The sequence below is a fragment of the Bacillus rossius genome (genome assembly GCF_032445375.1).
Source record: "Bacillus rossius redtenbacheri isolate Brsri chromosome 4 unlocalized genomic scaffold, Brsri_v3 Brsri_v3_scf4_2, whole genome shotgun sequence".
Lineage (NCBI taxonomy): Eukaryota > Metazoa > Arthropoda > Insecta > Phasmatodea > Bacillidae > Bacillus > Bacillus rossius.
In genome coordinates this window covers 29,051,727-29,070,593 of record NW_026962011.1, presented here as the reverse complement: position 1 = coordinate 29,070,593, position 18,867 = coordinate 29,051,727, and the positions used below count along the sequence as shown (strand labels likewise).

At 34.0% G+C, this 18,867-nt stretch overlaps 1 protein-coding gene across 1 annotated transcript in view; it reads right to left on the bottom strand.

Moving 5' to 3' along the window:
• The window catches only part of LOC134541813 (cytoplasmic polyadenylation element-binding protein 2), a 178,627-nt gene extending 166,115 nt beyond the window's left edge, over positions 1-12,512 (bottom strand). Inside the window, exon 1 of the mRNA XM_063385506.1 lies at positions 12,387-12,512. Coding sequence (XP_063241576.1) covers positions 12,387-12,512 — 126 coding nt within the window. The remainder of the gene's footprint in view (positions 1-12,386) is intronic.
• Between the last annotated feature and the right edge of the window lie 6,355 nt (positions 12,513-18,867).

Sequence of the window (18,867 nt, the reverse complement as noted above, 5' to 3'; positions counted from 1 at the left end):
TGGAATGAGTCGCACTATAGCAATGTTTTCACCGAAAGGAAATGTTAGTAGCTATTAAGATAGTCCTACACTTTTTCAGTATTTTTGTAAAATAAATTTAAATTTATTAACGAAGGGTTAAGCAAAAACACCCTAAAAAAATTATTTTTAGTAATCAAAAGGATAAAAAATTAATTCAAACATTCTACAAACACTGGTCCCTAAATTAAAGATTTGATCGCAACAAAAAAAGGTACCAACTCACACAACTTTATGGTAAATAAATTTTCCCCATAAGTAAACAAAAAAAAATGAAATTGACCATCAAACACTCAGAACAAACACACAAATGGAGGCTTTTAAGGAAATTCTATACTTATAATGTACATTATTCATCAAGCAGTCTGTATCAAGGATAATTTTAATCTAGCATTTCAAAATGATGGCTATACATTATTAAATGTTATAACATAGTCTGCAGTTCAGTTAGCAGGCCTGGTGAGTGAAGAGCATCATTAGGGGTGGAATAGTGATGGAAGGAAGAAAGGAGAGGGGTCAAGAGGGTGAAGAAAGTCTGCTGGAATTTCAACTCGGCCTATTAAACATGTTTTACAGTATAGCTCTATTTATTCACATAACTGGTTGGTAAGGTGTTTCAAAAGAAAACGTTAAATTGCAGATGCCATATAAAGGTATGAACATAAAAACTAAGTACAGCAATACTAGAGAAAGCACTGGAGAAAGGTAATTTATTATTACTTCCTACATACTTTGTATAATGTGGCCTATATGTTACTTGCCTAATGTCACACGCAGTATCTTAACACAATATTTCACTAGAACAATGGTAGTACATCTGGCAATACACACAAACATGAAAAAACTAGGTACTCAACTGCTAAATAAATTTTAACTAAACCAGATATCACTCTTTGTGAATATTTAAATCCTAAAATGTACTTTTCAATTCCCATGTAATAAAAAAACTGATTTTACAGATAAATACTCAGTTACTAGATAAGAAAATGTCATAAAACAAGAAATGAAGTAGGAAGGAGATTGTTGGTACTAACAAGGCCATGCAAGATGCATATTAGATCGCTATATGCTTTAATTTTTGTAAAATGCCATCACTATTTATAGGCTAGCCACCGCTGCATGCAACATAACTAGCAGAATATATATTCAGAGTGTTCTGAATGTTAACAATCTCCAATAACCAGTTACTAAGAGCATGTATTTTTCGTAAAAAGATTTTGAGACTATCTGAGAGTTAAAAAACTGTATCATCATCTGTGCTTCATGATTGGTCAAGTTTCTTTCAAGTAAATTTCTACCTGTCAGCACACCAATCACAATCATTCAGAGCGGAATACTTTCAGGATGGCCTGGCCAAATAAGGCAATGGCTTCTCTTGCAGAAGGCCACCAATTACAAGGAAGAAACCTCTGGCACAGGAATACCATATTATAATCTAAAGAGCATTCAGATTGTTTTGCAAAAAATGTCTGCCCCTATCTATTACACAATATTTTTGGGATTAATCAAACAGAATTAACAAGTGATTACAATAAAAAAATCATATAACCTCAATGTCTTAGAATAGTTATCAAACTTGAGGAAATTTTAGATTAATATTGTTTTATAATTAATATAACTTGAAATCATTCAGGTTTTAAACTGTGTGTACACACATTATATTTTCACTTTATCACAATTAGCTGATAGTACAGTGACAACAATGTAAATCTTTATTCACCCCTAAATTTTATTTCTAAAATGCTTGTAATCTACAAACATGTGTATCTGTGCCATTATAAGAGCATTTAAATATGAATGTCAATCATTCTATACCATTGTAATATTGAAAATTCAGATATTTTCAATTAATATTTAAAAAGTAATTTTATTTTTCAACTTCAGCTTTATAGTTGGTTTGTTTTTCCTTTCCTTCCCCCCCCCCCCCCCCCCCCCCCACAATATATTGATAGCTTTCACATATTTTCTGTAATCCTGCATTGATTTTGATAGTTTCAATTAGGTCTATAACCATTTCACTCTTTCTTAATATCTACTTTGTAAGGCACTCTGTTTGGTTGTTTTGTTTGTGTTGGAATATTGTGGGCTGAAAGCTCCCCCCACCCCCCTTCAGACCCAAATTTCTTTGAAGTTATCCTTATTTTTCAGTCACAATGTTACACTATAATAAACTAACAACATGCCCCAGCTTCATTCTGGTAGATAAATATTTTTAACAGAGAAACAACTCTTTTGAAGAGTCCTGATAAAAAAAAAACAACTTAATTTTAAGTAATTGCTGATTTCCAAACAAATGCACTAAAAATTACAGAAAAAAGTAAGGTTGCATAAGATTAGATAAATAATGATGTGCTTAAATTTTACAAACACTGTTTTATTTGAATATATAAGAGTAAACTACATTTTTTGTATATATTTCTGAACGGGTTCAAAATATACAGATTCTCCACACTCCCTGATCCAGAATACCAACCTACAGTTGTCCGTGAAAAATGAATACTTTTCTCAGATCAATACAAACATGTTTGTATGTTTGACCCTTAGATTTGTTGACAGAGATAGTAAATAAAAATTAAACTGGACATTGTAGTTGCTTAAAAATCATAAAAATAAGTCGGCTGGGATGATGGGAAAGCCAGGAATGTGCGCCATTGGCCCAGCCGCTGGTCTTGGGAGGATGTTGTTCCAGAGTGCTTTAGCTTGCAAACTTGTCCATTGCTTAGGTTTGGAGGGTGTGGGCTATGCATTAAAATAATATGAAATCCAAACTTTTATTTTCAGGACGTGAGATGGAAGGCCAGTTGGGTTGCGGATATTGAGAAAATCCAGGTTATGAAAACACAAGTTACTTAGTGAGTGGATATGAGATTCCATTCACAACGGTAATGTATAGTAACATTGGCCACAATAGTGATTGCAATATGGAGTAGCATACTTCCAATGTTTCAAGTTACAATAAAAATGTTGTTTGCTTTTTTTTTTACATAACTATGTTACTTCTGTAACTTTTCACTCAGCATAAGCTTGCAGAGCTCTGGTTTTAGTTACAAATATTGCTATATCATACAGAACAATCATTTTTTTTTAATATCTAAAATGAAACATGGACTATGCCTATTTTCTTACCTCCATTGAAAGATTAGTAGATAAATAAGGAAAACAAAAATTAGTTTAATACCATGGAGTTAGGAATTGTCGGTCACAACATGCTGTGACGTAGTTTAAGTCACTTTCTAAACTCACCATTGCTATACTGTCCCGCCCAAAACATTGCGGAAATGGTGCTTGATTACTTCTGATGATATTAGTATGCATTAATTAAAAAATCGCCATCGTTAAAAACTGTCATTTAAAACTGTTTCCACAATGCAATCACTGCATTTCAGCCAAAGTTTTTGGCGTCCAACCAATATGGCGCGACAATTAGCTGAAGAGATAAATGGCTTCACATACTTACCATGTAATAATGCAGACGTGGCCACTCAATTTATACTCTCACGTCCAAATTTCTTTGGTGTAACTTTATTTCTTCTTGATATGTATGTCTCCAAGATCTAGGGTATTTTTGTTTATTATTATGTTTAAGTATTTTATTATTCTTTTTTAAATAAAAAAGTAGCTAATTTCCACCTGGAATAATGTAGCTTTATAACTATATAATATAATCGCAAACACCACATTAGGTACAGTATAGCTGAGGGGTAATGTCAATACCCGCAAACATCGCTTCAAGTAATTTTACTGGTACATTGAAGGTTGTCTACTTGCAATGCATGATTGCAAGATCATCACATCACCAACTTGTGTGATGGCACAAAAGGTTTCGGCACAACAGAAGAAACCCAAGAGGAACTACGGAAGCAGAGTTAATTCAACAGGTGAAACACAACGCTGAAAAGATGGTTATATCAAGGATGTTGCTTTTTGGAATATATTATCTTTTATTTTAACTGGGCAAAGTTAAGACACCACATTTCTTACATTAAACCATATCAGCTACAGCTTAACACACTGATAATATAAATATAATATAAATAAACATAAATAAACAACATCTTAATAAACCAAGTAATTTCCCAATTATTACACGAACAAATGTTAATTCATGGTAAAATATATAATTAATCTAAGGTAGAACTATAACATTAACACAAATATATGTTTGCTTATCACAGATGAAACTACATTAAAATACCTTGTCTGTAAAAAAAAAAAGAGGGTATTGATAAAAATAAGTATACCTAAGGGATTATCGTGCTAAAATGTGTGCTAATTGAAATTCAAATATGACTTTATAAAATTAAAAAATTGGCATATGATTATAACATGTGGAATGTGAGGTGGCTCCTACACTTGAAAAGATTTCTACAATATTTTTAGCAATATAATTTTATTATTTTCCATCTGTTCCTCAAATCTGGTGTTGGCGTGTATGTCTTATTGTACCCCTGCTCCGGAAATCGCCCGCTGGCGAGGGATGCCTAGAGGACCTACAGCCCGTCAAGCCCCCCCCCCCCCCCTTTTCCCATGAGGCCTAGGGACCAGTCCGGGAAAGGGACCAACCTTGGGGTGGCGGACAACACGTAACGATATTTTATGGAGAATTGCAATGCAGCAAAATAAATCCCAATAATAAATCCACCATGTAACCCCAAAAGCAAAGTTGATTCACAATATAAAACTGGATTTACACAAAACTTTAATCCAATAACATAAACTTTATTCTACTAAATATAAAATTCAAATGTCATTATTTTAACATGCAAGTAAATAGTTTATAACCCACATAAATTGAAAAAATTAAATACCTACATTTTCCAATTGATTAATCTCTTCTAATTATCTTTTTTTTAATTTATTGATTCTAGTTTATTCTTAAAATAAAAATTTATCCATTCACATTTTCTTTTAATTAAGTCTGCTCCAGACACAGGCCTGCGCCGACATTGCGACTTTGAGACCAGACTTCCAAGGTTACCGAGAGATGTGAGCCTCTGGTCCAAGTGAGAGTCTCTAGCCCAGTAGATGCACGAAACTAATACTTTCACTTCTACTACAAAACATTTTCCCGGGCTGCTTCATGACAAAAACAGATTTCCTTCACATCATCAGCCACACTCTTACTCTAGACCATTTCCCTCAGTTTTCCCATGATTTCCCTGTCCAACCAAACATTATTTTTTCTTACTCATTAATCAACTTTGCAAGAACCACGGTATGTGATCAAACATAGAAACAATACACTACTGATTGTCACCAGGTGAATGACTATTGACATACGATAGTGCTTAACATCATTAATAAATCAAGACACATTTGATTCATTGTTTCTGTTACACTTAATGATGAAAAAAAATTAGTTAGTAATGAAAATATAGACTCGTTTTATGAAATGAAGGAACACAATGGTATTAAAAATTACTAGCCCAGCTTGGTATCTAGCATTCTGACATTTTCCTGTGTTTTCCTTCTTTACAATTACCTGAGTTTTCCCTGATTTCCCAAATTTCATCTGTCTGACGAAACCCTGATGATATTATATTCTTTACATTTTCTTACTACATTGTAGTGCAATTAACTTCATAATCTTCAAACAACTAAGGGCTGAAATAGACAATTAAGAAATAAATTTCAAGCCAATGCATAATCCACATCAACATCTTAACAAGTCTTGCATAGGTTTGTGACTAGCAGTTATATGTAAGGTTGTTAACATTACATCACAAATTCTCAATAATTCAAGACCCAAAACATTTTTTTTTTTTTTTACATTTCTGAATAACTTCTACCTGGCTGGCCTACTTTCACTGAAATAGGTCTGTGCAAAGCTAAAAATAAAATACAAAAAAACTTAGCCAAGAAAAACTATAGCAATAACTAAAACACTTTTGAAATATACAAGTGCCTACAGATAAAGGTTGCTTTGCACCCATTAAAGAAATATTTTAAAGCAGAGTAGTATTTATATTTAACAATATACTTTGGTAAGATGCACATGCTGGCATCTGATGCACTAATGGTACGATGTAGGGGCCTAAGTGAGACACACTCGTCTACCCACCTATACAGCATCTGAGCTGTTGAACCTGTAGTTAAGTCAACTAGTTTATAAATAGTAAATTATTATCTATATCTAAACTTAATAACTGGATGTTCTAGCTTCATTCAGAAGAATAAAATAAAATCACTATGTGTAATAAAATTACGTAGATCTGCGTTTTAAGATAAAATTTTTTGCTAGAAGTTTAACTACTAATGAATACACTGTTCTAACAAAATTAATTTAAGAGTAGATAAAATTCAAAGATAGGCCTATGCACCAGGAAGTTGTTTAACAACATAACAGACAGTTAGTTTAGGGCTGTAGTTAGAATGTAATTTCTTTGAAATGTGTACCATAAATGGTAGTAGTGATTAAAATAAAGCTAAGTGATGAAATCTCCTACTTTGAAATGAATAAAGCTTCATATTTTATTTATTTATTTGTCCCATGCCCACCAACAGTCGAGGGACGTTTACGGTGGGCATGACACAAACGTACAGAATACAAATGTAGTCACTGCAAGTACACGGGCACGGCCCTCCCATGGGCACCAAGAGCAGGTGGCGCCAACTGAGGGGAAGCAGACCACCCGCAGTTGGCCAACATGCACATGCAGCCAATACCAAGTACTTGCAAGGACTACTACAGACAAAACAAAACCCCAAAAATAACAAAATAATATATAAAAACAAATACACAATTACAATAAAATAGAAGAAGGTAAGAAAAGGGGGAGGAATACGATTAGTTTTGGATGGTAGGGAATAGGTACCTCAAATTTTTGAGTCAGAATTTTTTTTAAATAATAGCTGCTAACAAATCTATTTTAACTAATTTCTGAAGCCTTCTTGAAAAGTCATGGTCAAAACTAAGGTTTATTTCGATTTTTAGGGTACTAAAATTAAAAAAAAATGAGAAGAGTCTTTCAGTACTCTGAAGTGACGTATAAACATCTAACCAGAACCTCGATAATGAGCAAATTAATATGTTTTCAAGTTTTATAAACTTACAATATGAAACTCGCAAATACTTTAAAATAATGCCGAACATGATAAATATACAAAAATTGTGTTTTAAACAACATTTCTTGACACAAATCACATGTAGTTTCCGCACCCACCACTAAAATTTGCCGTCAAAGCAGCTACGTCGATATGAATCATTAGATTGTCAGAATGAAATTTTAAACCATATAATGAAACAGCTCCGATAAAAGCGAAAAAGACTTGGAAAAAAAATAAACCCCAGCTTTGGAAATGATTTTCGACAACAAATTTTATTAAAATACTGCTCATCCTGTTAACATTCACTAAACAGTTAATACTATCAAGTTTCCGCACACATTATAAATTATACTTCTACGGCATTAATAAAATATTAACCTGAAACATTTTAAAACAAATTATAACAGTAAGTATTAGTTTGTATATTTCTTTTTGTTTTAACGACTGAAACAGTCTGTAAATAATACTTCCTACGAACAAACCTTAACCTTATTGAGCTGATTCAACATTATTATATTACAAAAAAAGTAAACAAAAAATATTTATAATGACGAAATTTGAACCACGCCCCTTGAAGTTACCAAGCGCACGCTCTACTGCCGTGCTAGTACGCCTCTTCGAAATTTAGAAGGAGAATATGTATTATAATAATTGTAATGCCAGCTTTCTTAAGTAGGTATAATAAAACTTGTGATGATTTTTTATTATGACTATTTTAGTTCATCAAATATATTTCAGAGTAATTTTACTGACAAAGTTTTATTTGGCACACCAATACATTTGGTATGTACCCTAATGTTTACGAAAGTGACTAAATATGGGTTTAGGTTGCTACAAGTAGGTCCGCCATATTTTTGACTTCGGTTACATTTCATGAAATTACTCCTACCAAATGTTGTATACAGTGAGCTAAGATGTTAACAAATCAAAATCACACACATAACAGTTGCACTAAAATCTGTAAAATATATATATTTTTTTAATTAAAATTGTACCTACTTCAAAAGGTCAGATGCAACCTCAAGTAGATTATTTTTTGTTGTCAATCTAAGTAGTTGTTTTAGTTCAAGGGTGATATGTGGGGGAAACGGAGATTACCCCCCCCACCCCACCCCGGCTTTAATGACATTATTTTCATGTGTCAGGGCCACATGATTTTTTTTTAATTTTGAGATAAAAGTGTGCAATTGTATAAAGGTTTAGATAAATATTTAATAATCTTTGTAGTAATTGATGCAAGTGTTTTTTTATATGTTTAATTTTGTTTACGAAAATACGACAGTAAGAAGGTTCAATGAAAATGGGATCCTTCTGTATATTTATATTGCAGTATGAACATTACGGTTAAGGTGAGTTACATTTGTTTTCAACTGTATTTATATATTACCGGATGGTTAAGATGATGATTACACATGTTATACCAGCGTTTTAAGGATTTACTTAACGCTTTGTTTCTTCCATGATACACACAACTCCGTAACATATATATCTCTAGGTGAAATTTGTTGAGTGTTGCGTTTACGTTTTTATTCAAAATAAACTAAACCAATTTTTCTAACAGTTAGGGCCTGCATATATATATCCCCCCCCCCCCCACCCCCCCAAAAAAAAAACCGCTATTCGTAAATTTAAAAAAATATCTAAATGACTATTTTTGAGAAACCAGTACTTTTAATAGTAAGTACTTATACATTAGTATAGGCCTAACACTAAAGGATTTATGTCTATAAAATGACTATATTTTCAACAAAAAAAAAATTTTAGTTGATAAGAAGTGATGCAGAAAACCAAAAGATCATTTTTTTTAGAAATTTTTGTCTGTCTGTTAATTTGTTAAAAACTATCCCAAAAATTTCTATGAAATGATTTAACATCATAACAATACATGAAATGAAATAACATGTAGAATATTTTCTATCCAAATTAATAAAATAATATCTGCAGACACACACATTTATTTAGCATTCATATCTCTAAAATTATTCAACAAGTAGTAAATAATAAATTTATGCTATTATGCAATACCTACATTTATAGCACATATTTACAAATTTTTGTATTTACAGTGTATAATTTAATAGTGCTCTGAACTATTTGTGCAGTATTTGTGTGTTCGATATTTCATACAGTATACGGTTACAAAATATTGCAAAGCTATAAAGAAAATCTCCACTATATATAATGAAATCAAAAAAAAGTTGATGCCTCCATCTATGAGATTTAAAATAAAAAATGAGACTTTCAGGAGGGAAACAGAAAAAAATCTTTCCAGGAAAATGTTACCCTCATGAGCAGGTGCAGTTTATGTTTAAAGGAACTAATAGTACTTTAAACTCTTATTGTTGGCTTGTTTACCTACCAATTATATGTCTCGCTGAATACAGAACTACGACTATCATTAGTGAACTTAGCATTACTGTTTGTACAAAATATTTTGATGAATACAAAAATATTTAGTTTATGTTTACGTAAAACTGCATAAAAAAGGGCATGAAAAACTATAAGTTATTTTTTAACATTTGTGAAAAACAATACAGTAGAACCTCGTTAACACATGATTTGAGTTCATGAAATTTGAGGTTATCCAGAGAATGAGAAAACTTTAAAAAAGAACATAGGCCTATATGTAAATACCAAAAATATTTTTAATGGATTTTAAAAATTACCATCGGCACTTCTTCACCTAAAACCACATTAATATGTATTTACACTGTACACAATATAGGTACAAACTAGTCGGTAGTGAAAAAGATAGTGAGCTTTTGCTGACTCGCTTATGAGCAGCGTGATCTCGCATCCACTTTAGCATTAGGAGCTCGTTTGGTAATGTTTCGGCTTGACTTTCAGATCAAACCATCATTTCACCAGTTTGCCGTGTAGCAACAGCAGGTGGGTTGTGTGCAATGAATTTACCCGCTGTCAAGTGAATTCCAGTAATTACCTCCTAAGAATAGCAATTTATTGTCTGTTAACCAAGTCTATATTTACTAACAACATAATTTTTTGACGTGACGTCTAATAAATCGATAAACGCCGGCTGCATGCACGAAAAAGGATGAGTCATTGTCACATTACGCACATTGTCCCGTTGCGCCGCATCTATCTCTCTTCCACGCGGTTGGAACAACCATCAATTTGACTTTTTCGAGACACATTAAACTTGAAACACTCCCATCCTATCATCATCCTATCCTTAACAGAATAACACAGATTGGAAGAAGTTAAATAGCAAACATGTATAAAAGTTATAGTTAAAATAATCTGTTCATTAAAGTAATAAACATATTTAAATTAATGAGTGCAAATAAAAGTAAATTTAGCAATTAAATTGTAGATTTCATTTCACTCCTTCTTTGTATCCATACAAAATAGTGATAATTCAATAAAAATGATTCAATTTTATTCATAAAAGTATGCAATCATTCATCAATGTTTTGTTATGGCGTTGTCACGTTAAACTATCGTCCGTAAACCGACTTTACAGACAACCAATTTTTTTTTCCCAAAACTGGTCCAGGTTAAAGAGGTTCTAATGTATTCAGCTTTTAGAACTGTTTACAATAATAAAATGTGGACTTCACAATTTGTCAACATTCTGTACAATATGTTAGTAAAGAGGTGTCAATGTTGCCATATATATGTAAATTGTTGGAAAATTTTAAAATATAGTATTTTTAATATGTTTAACCATCAGTTATTGCAGGTCTAGGCTATCAATCAATGTAAATTGACCTTTTTTATGATTGTATTATAGGTTGATTAAGATGTCTGGTAAGTAATACATTTCTAAGGTAACAAAAAAATTTTCAAACTTGTCTCTTAACTCCACATGAAAAACTGAAAGCGAATGCGTGGTTGTGTGACTTTAGTAGTGAACATGAAAACGACAGTTTGTGTTTCGCAACATAGAATTAATTATATGGAGGAATGGCAATTGTTTTCAGCGTAAATTTTTTATCCACAACAGAAATATTGATAGTAAAAGATTATTCCCATAAAGCCAAAAAAGGTAGTGGGTTTTTATGGTGTTTCAATGTTTGTGATTTATAGTTTTATGTGCATTTCGTTCATTTCATGTTTTAAGTGAGAGGCAAGTTATTTATATATATATATATATATATATATATATATATATATATATATATATATATATATATATATATATATATATATATATGTATGTATGTATGTGTATATATATATATATATATATATGTATGTATGTATATATATATATATATATATATCCACACACATACATACATACATTTACATCACAATATGATAGGGATATTGATCAAGTCATCAACTAGGAATGCTGAAGCAATTATGACCATACCGTATGAGCGAGGAAATTTATGAGTTTTGACGAGAGAGAATGTAGACACAGTAATTTCTGCGTATTTCATTTAGGTAAATTATACGTTCAGGTTATAAAGATCTACCAGGTCTACATTGTTTAGCAAGAACGCTATTTCATTTGGTCAAAATTCAGACATTTCGCCATAATATTTTCGCAGTATCGTAAAGTAGAATACATTACCATCCGGTCTAGTCTATTTTGCGATATCTGTATTTGAAAAGTTGAAAGTATGACTTGTAGAGAAAATAATTTCGAAAAGTAGACTACAGTTTAACCTGGTTTAGTCCATTTTAGAGATACTAGTATTATATTCCTCATATTTTACCACTCTACTCACAACTTTTATTTTTCAGTATCATGAATATGCTAATAAATAGGGCACATTGTTATATTTCACAATACAGCCATAAGTTGTAATGTCTTAAGACATGAATGTCTTTGAAAATGAGATACCTATAGATATAGCAAAACAGACCACAGCAGAGGATGAAGATTATAGTATACTTTATGATAGGTATCGAAAACGTATAATATTCAACAATGAATTACACGAAAAAGTGTGTTTATAGTATAGCTCTTGTCCCATAAGAATGTAAGAGTGGTAATGACGGTATGGATGCCATCTTGGTTACGTAATTAATATTCTTATGGAATCGCAAAGTAGACAACTCCCCACCTGACTATATGCAGCATTTCAACTTACTTTAAATAATGAACTAAATAACAGGGAGAAAACAAGGGAAAAATTGCTGCAAGTAGACTACTTAAAAAATGGTTTATGCATAACAGAAAAAATTGGCACCATCCAAGATCACAATTTTTGTAATTTTATTCTTAATTTTTGTATAGAAAAGCATCTCAACTGCAAAGTAAACACTAAAATTTTTTTAATTATTTGGGCATAAGTTCTACAAACTAACTAAAGTCTATTTTGTATTCAAATTTAAAGGAAACTCACCGGATATGGAAGTAACACTTCACGGTTCTCATCCATGTTGGTGATCTCGAACGTTGGTGGCTGAGGAAAAAGACCTTTACCCGGATACGACGTACTCCGACGAAACTTTATGGGCGAAATAACCATTCCTGAGTGCTGATGATTAAAAGTCGGGCTGGGTTTCCGATTGCCTAAATTTCCTATTGTTCCCATTGTTTGAAGTGGGTTCAGGTTTGGAACTGACCTCCCCCTATTCCAAGGAGACATGCCCTGCATGTTTGCTTGGTTTTGAGGTCCTGGGGACCATGTACTTTGCTGGGGACTAGACCATGAAGTGTACCCCTTATTTGCCATAAACAAATTTTGTGGGTGATTCTGCTGAACATGACGAGAAATATTGTGAGTGAAATTGTGAGAAGCAGTGATAGCACGTCGTTGTGGTGGCTGCCCTGGTGACTGGGGCAAGCCAGCAATTTGAGGACCTAAACTAGTGTTGTATAGAGGGTTTGTGTTAGTTGGGGGAAAGTTTTGAAAAGCTAACGTCCCGTTAACAGCAGGTACATTTAAACTGTGCAAAAGACCATCTTCGATGGGGCCAGATGACCACAAACTTGCCGTAGATGTGTTACTTGTATTTATGACATTAAGACTAGGCTCCGTAACACTAAACCCAGTTCCCAATTGAAGTGACGCGGTTACTGAGACACCAAGTTGGGCCTGATCTGTTTGCTTATCGGCCTGAACCCCATTACCGATATTACCCACAGACGTTTCCTCATCTTTGGTTTTTGAGTTTTGCTCCCCATTCGCATCAGAATTTGGCGAAAGTTGCTGTTGTGATTTCGCGGTAGCTTTTTCTAGGAGAAGTTCATCTTGCATCGCAGTGTGCTGATGTGATGAAATGGTATCCGGCACAGCTGTAGGCGAAGTGAAAAATAAAGACGTGTTACTTGTCGAACTTGCAGTGAATTCCACAGAAGAAACGGATCCAACACTAGAATTGACACTAAACTTGAAATCCCCCATTAGATCTTGATGCTGCGAGCAGTTTATTTTTGGGGGAATTTACTTCTACTTGCACACGCACACGAAATTCATCTGCTGCAGCGCAGCCCACTTTTGCATAGTATGATGACGAGACTTGAATTGACTGCTTTCGATAACAACCGGTAGGTCGCAGCATCATCGGCAGTATGTTTACATGAAAGAATATTTCTGCACAACTAAAATTGTGTGTAAATCTAAAAAATATATATATTATTTTCGAATCTTTATCGTATTAATTAGGTGTAACAATTCAAAAACTAAGTAGAATCAACTGCTGACACTATTTTAATTTATTGACAATAATGATAATAAAAATATAGAAAATTTATTTTAAAAAATATAATTATATATGATTTCGATAATATTCATATTCTAAAAAACTAAATTTTTTATTGTTGCATAGTTAGTAGGAACTTACAAAATGAATGTAATAATTATTGATGTTTAGAATAAAATAAAAACATTAATAATAATTTTAAAATTTTCTCATTTTATTTAAATATTACAAATTAAATAATGTGTTTTGTTGTTTTAAAAAATAATAACAAAACATTTACACAAAAGCATAGTTTATTTTTAATGTAAAGTCCATAATTACTACGAGGTGAGTGCAATGAATAATAAGAATTACGAACTATGCAAAAAATTACTTTTAGATTGAATTTTACAAATAGGGCCAATTACATTGTCAAAAATTTTATTTTCAATTTCAACTACATGCTTCAAATTTATTTGACAAGAGAGTTTGATGGAAACATATAATACAGCATAATGCTGAAAAATGTAGCTATTATAACTAATTCAATTTATTTAATTTCGGCAATAGATTTAAAAGAATATGCTGAACCAACGACCTAGAAATATGCTGAACTAACCATGTGTCATGTCCACCAGTTTGGCCTCGGCTGGTATGATAGCTCAAGCCCCAAGTGCGCCACCCCTCCTACACAATCTATGGGGAGTAAAGTTAGTTCGCCACCCGCCCCTAGATGGCAGACAAAGGGGAATGTAAATTAAGGTAACTTTGTCTACCTGCCCAGCCTAATTCAGGACAAATATGTTGTAAACATTTGGACATATTTACATGTTTATAATTATTGTTGTATCTTAGTTTTGTATTTTATGATCTAAGTAAAAGTAACTATACATCTTTATGTAATGTATGTAAATGCTAAATTGTACATGGTGCGACGACCCAGAGATATTCCATAGTTCATCAGTTGACATTGATATTTGGGATGTTATTCTTCTTTGTTGAACATTTATTTGAGATGTATTGTTCCGTTTATTACTGACTTCGCATCATGTAGATACTGTTAGCTATGGTCTTCGAGTATTGAATTTTCGCCAGGTAAGAAAAGAGGTTGTTTAATTATTCTTCCTAGCTGAGATGCTCGCTGGTCGGCATTTTCGGGAGGAACGAGGGACTTAAGTTTTGAACTGCGGAGCGAATGGACGTTCTCTGTGCGTGTGACAGTTCCTGGGTTCGGGAATTGCGCGCAGAGGACAAGAAGATACGTGGCTACCGCGTAATTAGTTATTTTTGCAAATCTTAAGTGAAGGAAGTCTGATTCTTCGTCATGCAGACTATAGGGAGTCGCATTTCGCAATTAATTTTACTACCGCGTCGGGCGAATATCCGTCCTTGCAAGACTTCCGATCATCTTCATGCTGCAGTTCCTGCCTGCGCTGGTGAGACCTGCCCAATCTAAAGATTTTTCAGCACACCCGGAATGGCGTCAACAGTAGCTGTCATCATCAGTATTGCTACTGGATCGTAGTTTAGACTTTCTTTCACAGCAAGACTGCTCGTATATCCTGGAAAGCTGAGGACGAGATCAGTGGTCCAAGAAGAACAGAGTTTCAACTGCCCTCCCCTGAACTAAGCCGGACTATTTTCTTACGAATAACTTATTTATTAGCTAGATGCTCATGAAATTCAATTTAACCCTGAATATTACTGGCATTAGATATAGGTATCAATGGGTCGTCGCGTGCTAGGAAAATTTGTATAAACTTTAGAGTTATCAAAGTTATCATTTTTTTGTCTTATCTCCTTATAATATTACTTAATAAACTATGATAAATTTAAATGTTGTAAATTTATGAACCCGTAGGATACTAGATCACACACATCCATTAACATCACAAAATAAATTAAAATATTTAATTACAGATGACCCATCAATGTGGAGCGGAAAGCAGTAAATTCTAATTCCAATACATTAAACACAATAACGTGGGTCTGAAATCTAGCCTAAATTTGATAATGTAAATACCCAGTGTGGTATCAAGAAGCCTTTAAATTATACAAGTGAATGTAAAGAGCATTGTAATTCGAATATGTATGCACAGGAAGGGTACAGATGTGTCCTCCCTGATGAATATGTACATACATTGTACATATTCTCTGGCTGAGCTAAGCCAGGCGAAAAGCTCTTCCCAATAATTTCTGGGCTAATAAAAGTGACAGAATACTTGAGCAGTATTATTTAGGCAGCGACCTCTCTGGAGGACCGCTCCTCCTTCCTACCTCTCCCTGCTCTTGGGCAGCGACCCCTGCTCGGGGACCGCTCCTGCTCTTCCCCCCCCCCTCTTCGCGATCTCTCCCTGCTCTTGGGCAGCGACCCCTGCTTGGGGACCGCTCCCGCTCCTCCCCTCTGCCCGATCTTCCCCTGCTCCTCCCCACGGCCTGGGACAAGTCACATGGAGTTAAGAAGTACCACCATGGAACTAAAATCCCTGTAATACAATATGCGTGTGTTCTATTTGCAGTCTAAGATGTTATACTATCATTTTAATATATCAGAATATTATTTTCATTTGTCAGCTAAATTAACAGTTTAAGGAAAACATGTAAATTTTAAAACGATTGCTGTACATTTGTTTTAAGTTAAATATGGATTGTCATATCAAAATTGTTAATCTCTAGAATGCATATATATGTGTGTGTGTCTGTATGTCTGTGGATGTGTGTTTGGTTGTGTGTAACCCACTGATTATGTGTGTGCCCAGCGGGCACGATGTTTGAATAGACGAAGACTACACTTTTTATTGATATCTACCAAAATGTAGATTTTAAGCTAAGTAGGTGTAGATTAAGAGAAGATACGAATATGCCATGTTGGTTTTGTGTTGGAATTTCTTATCCTATTTAATGAATATAAGAGATTAATATTAGATGACCGGGCCTATTTCTGATAGTCAAATTTATGTCTATAATACATCAAATATGTGGCATTCACATCACCCCAGAGCTCCCTCCACACGTGCAGACAATTAATTCGCCTTGTCGCCTCCTGTGGTGCGTGTACAACAGTATGCATGAGCCGAATATTTTCTATTTCATTCACGGTGCGAGCACTATGCTACTGAAATAAAAGTCGGAATTTTGTGTTCGAAAGATAGTTGAACTAGTGCATTTGTAATGTTATTATTCACATATTTTTAAAGGGTTTGTTTGCGAAATCCAGAATTACAATATTCTGTTACCTCTGTCTGTTCATCATCCATATGTCAATCACGTGACCTGCAGCCTATGAGATGGTCAAACAAATGTCATTCGTCCATCCATCAACAACTAGGTTACTTCATACTTTTGACGAACGGAGTGGTGAAATTATAACCTCCTAATGTCATCTTGGTCTTTTCGTGTTGATGTCGTACCTCCTATGATAGTAAAGCCCGATCTCCACCCCACCAGTACCAGTCCCCACTAGCAGAAAGCACCCTTGCATCAGGTCTGCATGAGTCAAGTTAGTGATTGTGTCTACAACTAAGTAAGTGCTTCGTGCCATGTATTATGCAGCTACATAAGCACCAGTGTATGTAATTCTCATACGAATTTATGTAAATACATAATATTAATAAAAGAAAGTGTGTTAAGTATGCATGTGACCACTTAAGAGTAGGTTCCTAGTTTAACAACCAAACTAATTTATTTTGTGGCCCCAGGCCAGAATTAATACGTAGTACTCATTGTGTTTATTTAATAATATATAAGTAGTCTGGCTCCAGGTATAGAGTTGTCCAGAAGCAACAACAGTCTGACTGGTGTTATCAAATAAAATATTACCATATAGGCTAGATAATAGTTTCTGTCAGTCTTTTGCCACATGGGTAATTTAGCTAAGTAAACTTTAAGACATTTAAACATTAAACTTTACATAAAGCATTCATTAGTGCTTTATGGATATGGCACGCGAGGGTGCTGTCCCTCTCCTCTCCCACTGATCCCCTCTTGCAGCAGTCTACAGTAGTACAAAGCGGACGTGACCATTATTTGAGGAATCTGTAACGTGCCTGTAAATCTTATTAATCACCCTACACCTTCGGTAATTAATGCACCACGAATACCTGGACTAGTTTGTGGTGCAGGGCGTGAACATCCCGCAGTAACTTCTCCTTCGTCGTGCGACCATACTTTGGAGATTTAAAAAGAGTACAGGGCCGACTTATTCGGATCGCAATCCTTCTATTGCTAGACGGCCGCCAGAGGGCATAGACGAATAATGTAAAGTGCAGCATGTGTTAACAGTGTTTCCAGTGAAATTTGTAGCATGCCGTCTAAGGCTTAATACTTGTCCATCAGCTCGTATGAATAAAATCACGCCCACCAAAAATTTTGTTTTATTCAGAAGTTCTCTGCCCAACCTACTTAGTAATCAACTACCTATGCAGTCATACACTCTGGGGCCGGTGAGCTACACCAGCACTTGTGTTGGACATTCGGGCTAACCTGGCGCCCTCCTGTACCAATCTCATATATAAATTATTATAAATTATTTCTAAGTTCAACCCGTATCTCAGACACGGGACTGCCAGGCAGTGCCCAGCAAGGGAATTCTTAAGTTTATGTGATCCTTAAAGTCAATGGTTTTCATCATCGTAACATCTACTTATGTAGGGGTTGCTTAGGTAGGGACTGTCTTACTATAGATTTAACTTCGTACATATAAAACACTAATAATTTTCAGGCTGGTATTTGAACTTGATATATAGGTAATAGGGAAAAAAACTTTTAATAAACAAACAAATGGAATGTTTATTATGTTCTCTGTATTTTGTTGTTTTTGGAGTATTCACACTTTTTGGAAAATTGTGTAATTTGAATGTCAGAGTTCAATTAAGAAAATAGCTTAAACAAAAAGACTAAGGATACAATATTTTTCTCCAGATGATAAAATAAAGGTCCAGAGCTTAGTTGAGAGGTACAAAACTGAAATAGAAAATAAATAGATGGACACTGTTTCAAGTACCTAAATAAACGGATGTAGCATGGGGAAAGGTCGAATTTAATTTTCTTTTAGGATCCTCTGTTGTCGGCTACCAAAAGTTTTTACAGAATGTTACGAGTTAAAACATGGTGCAAAAGTGTCACTTTCCAATGAGATCTTAGGTTTGTTTGACTCGAGGTCTCTTTTTGACCTGTCAAATCTCGGGGCGCCCTTTTCCG